At 33.5% G+C, this 7,500-nt stretch overlaps 1 protein-coding gene across 1 annotated transcript; it reads left to right on the forward strand.

The window, feature by feature from the left end:
• The first annotated feature begins 4,305 nt into the window (after positions 1-4,305).
• LOC128962846 (homeobox protein 5-like) lies at positions 4,306-6,528 on the forward strand. The gene has a single exon (XM_054309246.1). It carries the CDS (start codon positions 4,339-4,341, stop codon positions 6,526-6,528), a length of 2,190 nt encoding a protein of 729 aa, XP_054165221.1. The 5' UTR covers positions 4,306-4,338.
• Positions 6,529-7,500: the final 972 nt, after the last annotated feature.

The following is a 7,500-nucleotide window of genomic DNA, read 5'->3' on the forward strand; positions in this document are numbered from 1 at the left end:
TGTATCTCATGTAAAACATTTATATATTGATTTTTTTTTGTGGCAAACATCTCTCTCTCTCTCTCTCTCTCTCTCTCTCTCTCTCTCTCTCTCTCTCTCTCTCTCTCTCTCTCTCTCTCTTTCAATCGTCTCAAACAAATTGTAGGCATAGTTTTGCAATTGAATGAGTGCTATATTTGTCAGATGTTTAGCTTATCCATCAATAATACCGTAATATATATATATATATATATATAACTTCATATTCATCCTAACCAGTATTCATCGCACATGTTATGTATGAGTGTGTGTGTGTGTATCGCACCGTTAGGTTAGGTTATAGTTAGTGCAGCCGTTTTTTTGTTGGTGAGTGTGTGTGTGTGTTGAATGTCTTGAGGAGATTTTTGAACGCCAAATCATGTTTTCATACTTTTATCTTATAAATAAAAAAATAAAATAACTAAATCCCTGTGCAATATATGACTGTCCATACAAAATATATTTTATTAAAAAAAAACCCTATAAACCTATAGTAGTATTTAGAGAGTATATACAAGTTTTTTTTTATTAGTATATTCAATGTAATATTAATGTATATAAAAAAATATTGGTTTTAATATGCTATTTGAATATTGAACTACTGTAATATATTGGAGGGTTTTTTTTTGGTGGTTAAGTGATAACGGGGTACGACTGTACTGTCGATGGGGGGAGAGATATATTTAGCATAGATTTTGTAGAAGAGAGGAGAGGAAAGGCGTTTTTTGTTAAACTGCGTGCACGTGTTGACTGAGATTCAAACGGCTCAACAACAACAAAAATTTCAAGTGCTGACTGATCTCACACTTTATATATATATGTAGGGTATATGTGCCCCAAATATATGATATCCCCTGATATTACTCACTAACTTATAAGTAAGTTTGTAAAGGCAATTACCACCCGGAAAGCCAACGGTGCTTCAACTCACTGACTGACTGACTGTCACCTAAATTTTCCGTCACTTATGTACGGTATTGTAGTGTATGTGTGTGTGTGTGTCTTATGTGTGGTGTGACTGTCAGACATACAGCACACACACACACACACACACACACACACACACACACACACACACACACACTACTGTTCCCTCTTATGAATGACTCGTATGTATGTATGAATGAATGGTATGGTTAGGCATTGAATTTTATCTGTATGTGTGTGTGTGTGTGTGTCGACAACAACAACAAAAATGTTTGTTGCTGTCATACAGTACTACACACACCATACCAGTGCTGGCATTTCATATATTAAATATACTGTATATATCCCGTATGTACCGTATGTTTGTTTGAATTAGTGACTGACTGACTGACACTATCCCTCAAAAAAAAAAATTATTTTATGGCCACATGTGATGCCAACACCATATATAACTGTGTGTATGTGTGTGTGTGTTTGATAATATTAATTGTAATGATAATAATTATTATATATATATATATAATTTATATTTATATATTTAATTGATATATATATTACCCGCTATTACCCCCTCCCCCACTCAATATAGTAATACATATTTTTCGAAAAATGTATTTAATAAATATTTATATTAAAAACTATTTAACCATTTTATATGTGTAATGTATGTATATATACAGTATATTTATTGTTATATAAACAATATATATATATATATTTAGCAATCTTATATACATAATAATATAACTTTAACATGTGATACAGTACTACCAGTACTATATATATAGTAATATCATTACAATTAGAAATTATTATTATTATTAATATATATATACTGTACACATAGTATATAATATTGTATAATAATAACAATATTTATAATTTATAAATAAACAAATAATAAATTTCTAATAGTCTGATAGTGATTAAAAAAAATTGTATTTATGTATGTATTTATGTATGTATTTATGTATGTATTTGTGTGTATGTGTATGTGTATGTGTATGTGTATGTGTATGTGTATGTGTATGTGTATGTGTATGTGTATGTGTATGTGTATGTGTATGTGTATGTGTATGTGTATGTGTATGTGTATGTGTATGTGTATGTGTATGTGTATGTGTATGTGTATGTGTATGTGTATGTGTATGTGTATGTGTATGTGTATGTGTATGTGTATGTGTATGTGTATGTGTATGTGTATGTGTATGTGTATGTGTATGTGTATGTGTATGTGTATGTGTATGTGTATGTGTATGTGTATGTGTATGTATGTGTTTACTACACTATTAGTTATATGTTATATATTATATATTATTTGGCAATAGTATGCTACAAATAGAGCATAGATCCCGGCGCGCTCATCCCTGTGCTGCTTGTTGTGTGTATATGTGTGTGTAAATGCATGTCTATGTTATATACAGTACAGTACTGTATGTGTGTGTTTAGTATCTGTGTGTTTAATTCATTGATTTATGGCCTCAAATAAATTATACGCTTATATATATATATATATATATATATATCTTTATGTACATTATATCTGCACAATACATGGTTTAGTAAAAGTCAAGTAAAACAATAATTTAAATAATTAATTATATTTAATATAATTTTAAATGGTTTTCGTTTAATAATTCAAATAATTCAAATAATAATAGATTTTATGTAAATATTTCTCAAAATTTTTTTTTAAAAAAATTTTACTTTAAATTTCTGAGAGTCTGTGAAACAAATTTTTTTTTAATTTTATTATTATATTCAATGACTTTTATATTGTATTACTTATATTACTTAGAAAATAGCAAATCTATATCACATATACACATAATAATAATTTTCAATAGATTTTTTACCCAATAATACATATATATAAAGTATTTTCAATACACAAAAAAAAACTTATGTATTAGATAACACACACACACACACACACACACACACACACACACACATACATACATACATACATACATACATACATACATACATACATACATACATACATACATACATACATACATACACAATGTACTCATATAAACCTGAATTATTATCTCATTGTGTGTATGTGTGTGTGTGTTTGAGGTGTTAGGCAACACCTACCGGTATCCACCCATCCCTGTGCGCGCATCCAATGCCCGGCATCGGCGCTCAAAGTCATAGTCGCCTATTACTTGACTGACTGGGCTGTTAGGCTGAGCTGAGAGAGAGAGAGAGAAAAAAAGAGAGGAAAAGAGAGAGAGAGAGTAGGCTCGCCATCGGGAAAAAAGCACTGATAGATGATATATATATATATATAGATTGAGATATACAGTAGTGTCGGATAGAGAAGCCCATAATATATATATATGTTTACATTATATATATATATATTGTATTGTGTTTATATAGAAACTCTGGTATGTTATTATTATTATTATTATTTTTAATGTCTGTGCCTCAGTGATCATCATCATCAGCATCATCAACAACAACACAGCAGCATCACTACTATAGACCCAGTGTTGTTGGAAAATACACATATACGGCCGCTAAATACATTGTCTATGTGTGTGTGTGTGTGTCTGTATGTGCTAACTGTGCGCATATAATACTGTATTATACAGCATCTCAAACATCATCCCTATCTATCTATCTCTATCTCTCTCAACCCGTATAGACCATAGCATACGGTACCATACAAACCATACATACATACAATACTGTATATAACATCAACAACACGGCACGGCTCATCCCTACCATACTATTCCCATGTTATGTGTGTTGTTTTGTATATACTGTATGTATACTGCATCACCATCATCTGGTTAACTGACTGGTGTGTTATCTGGGAGTGTGTGAGTGAGTGAGTGAGTGAGAGAAAAGAAAGCTGGAGAAGCAAATCGCACCTACACTTTGTGCGAGTGTCTGTGTGTGTCTATGTATGTGCTAAGGCATTGATGAAAATTAAAATAACAATCAAAATGCTTTCATTATTATTATTACTATTATTATAATATAGTTATATCATTGTTGTTGTTATCTATATATATATATATATTGTGTGTTACAGTCAATTGTCTGGACACACATACATCCCGGAGCAAAAAACTAAGTGAAAATAATAATTATAATAATAATAATAATATGCATCCGTTTAACGGTACGGAACAAACTTACTATCCGTACGGCTACGCCAATGTCGGACACTTGTCGGCCAACAACAACATCTATAATACATCGCCAGCCGTCGGTACGATTGGCGGCGGCGGATCGGTCTCAGTGTCCACTGGTCACGCCGTTACGCCCTATACAATGTTGACCAGCGGCGGTGGTGGTGGTGGCGGTGGCGGCAAAGGCCTACGCTATACACCATACGGTGCACCCGTTCAATACGGTTCATCGGCTATGGCCCAATTTGGCCAGTCGTCGGGCATCGGCGGCGGCGGCGGCGGTGGCCTTATCGGTATTGGTGGCGGCTGTTCGTCAAGCAAAGAGATGGTCAAACCGCCCTACTCGTATATTGCCCTGATAACAATGGCCATACAGGGTACGCCCGAAAAAAAGGTTACCCTCAACGGTATCTATCAGTTTATAATGGATAAGTTTCCGTTTTATCGGGACAACAAACAGGGCTGGCAAAACTCCATACGCCATAACCTATCCCTTAATGAGTGTTTCATTAAGATAGCCCGCGATGATAAAAAACCGGGTAAAGGTAGCTATTGGACACTGGATCCCGATTCGTTGAATATGTTTGATAACGGAAGTTATTTGAGAAGGAGGCGTAGGTTCAAGAAAAAAGAGCCCAACAATAATAAGGATAGTAATAATAATAATAATAATAAAGATAATAATGTGTCGGTCAATGGTAAAGATAGGAGACAGCAGCAGCAGAGCACCGGTATTAAAGAGCACAACCATAATGGCAATAGTAGTCGACAACAACGTTTGACGACAACCACAACGGCCACGACTGACAATCATCAGCTCAACAGCAGCAGCAGCAGCAGCGGCGGCTCAAAGACCACGGCTACCATCGCTGATGAGGTGTCGACAATCAAAACAAATACCAGTGCTAACCATCATAATAATAATAAGGGCAGTGCTCGGTGTAGTAGTGGTAGTGGTAGTAGTAGTAGTGGTGGTGGTATATCATCACGATTGCAAACCACTACTAGTAGTAATAGTAACTTATATATGCCATCCACTAATCATCATCGGTCATCATCATCATCATCATCAATGGGAACTGTCATATCATTAGCCGCCAGCAATAGCAACATACCGGTGCTCAACAGCAACAGCAACAATAGCATACAGACCAGACTACTCAGTCAAATCATCCATAATAGCAATAATAATAATAGTGATAGTGTTGTTGTTAGCCATAGCCAACTGAATGGCTGTCCATCCATAATAGCCAACACCACCACCACTACCAGCAGTAGCCCTAATCTCAGCGCTGGTATGCTGTTATCTCAGCAGCAAAATAGCTACTGTAAAAAAGAGCCGTTAGATAAATGTGAACTAAGCTCATGTATGCAAAATACTATGATTCCTTCGTATCATCATTTCATTGACCTAAAGACCAGTAGTAGTAGTAGTCATTGTCATCAACAACAACAACAATATCCATCATCACTGCTACACTCTGGCATGACTGGCCTTACAGACAATGATACACTTGTGGTGGACTCAATGGACAATACTATTATCAACAACAACAACCCGTTTACAGTGGACGGCCTAATGACGGCCTGTCGTAACAATAGTTTATTATTGCGAAACAACTGTCTGTATAGTAGTTCGTGTTCGCCGCCGATCGACCAGATCTCTCATCTTCATCATCATCAGCAGCACAATCATCATCAAACATACTGTCCATCGCCTACTACCGATAATCATTACTCGCCGCCACTACAGCCGCCACCAACGCCAACACTGTCGATGATCGGCAGCGGCGTCGGCGGCAGTGGTGTCGTCATCGAAGACATCAGCGCTACGGCTATGATGAGTACCATTGGCGGCAATCTGACAGTCCAGGCCACGGCAACGGCCAGTCTAAGTGGCGGCGGCACCAGTAGCCACTTGGCCGCCGCCGCCGCCTACGATCTTCACCGTCAGCAACAACAACAACACCATCAGCACAACCACAACAATGGCTGGTATACTACTAGTACTACTACTAATACAAACAGTTTGTCACCCAATGATAATGATGTCGATGATCCTGACGATGACGATGATGATGATTGTGATACCTGTGCACAACAACAACAAACACATCAATTGTACGGCACCGGCACCGGCAGCTCATGTATGCGTGATGTGTACGACCTGTCCACACCTGGCCAGCAATCGGACACTACTACTACTACTACTACCAGTACTAATGCTAGCGTATCGTCGCCGCACTCATCGGCCTCGGCAGCCGCAGCCGCAGCCGCAGCCGCCGCCGATGGCTATCATCAATCGTCGACAACAGTTAGTCCGACAACAATTGTGGTCACTAGCAGTGGTGGTAGTGGTGGGGGTATGATGTCGGGTGGTAGCGGAGGACAGGTAGCATACTATGCTAATTGTAGCCGATTCTAGTCTATTATAATAATAATAATAATAATTTAATAATAATAATATTATTATTATTAGCTAATAAAATAATAATAAATTAAAAAAAAAAGATTTATTTCTCTCTCTATTATTATTATTATTATTAATATTATTTAATATCACTTTCAATAATTGCTATATAACTGTATGTATAACCTCTCTCTCTCTATATATATATATATATATATCTAAATGTATATATCATTATTACATTGAAAATAATTTTTTTATTATTATTAAATTAATATCATATATATATATATAGATATATTATATTTAATTATATATATATATATATATAATATAATGTGTAATAAACTATAATTGTAACAACATTTTTGTTTTTAGTTTTTCATAACAATTATTATATATATTAAAAACATCAAACAAACATATATTTAAAACAAAAATAATAAAAACAAAAATAATTTTTTTGACATAACGCTATCATCAACATTCAAAAAAATTTCAAAAATAAAATTTATTATTAATAATAATTATAAAAATATGTATTAATTATTAATATCTACTATAATAATAATAATAATAAATTAGATGATAATTATTAAAACAAAATTTATTTACTAAAAATATTAGCAAAATATTTAATAAATTTGTAAAAATATTATTTAATTATTCTAATGATAAATATTATTATTATTTTGTTTTTTTTTGTAATATTATTCAATATTTACGATAATTATAATTATTTTGTATATTATTATTATTAATATTATTACTAAATAATATAATAAAGCAATTTATGTTTATTATAGCAGTTTTTTAATAGATTTTATTTCAATCGTTTTTATTTATTATACAAAAACATATATAAATAAATGTTAAATAATATTTAAAAAAATAATTATTCTATGAGTTAGTAGATAATAATTTTTGTTTAATAAAATGAAATTTAAATATTACTATATATTAGGCCTAATATAGCCAACAACTAAA

The sequence above is a fragment of the Oppia nitens genome, unplaced genomic scaffold, assembly GCF_028296485.1.
Source record: "Oppia nitens isolate AA-2021 unplaced genomic scaffold, nextdenovo-longstitch-racon4-pilon3 scaffold6_pilon_pilon_pilon, whole genome shotgun sequence".
In the NCBI taxonomy this organism is placed as follows: Eukaryota; Metazoa; Arthropoda; class Arachnida; order Sarcoptiformes; family Oppiidae; genus Oppia; species Oppia nitens.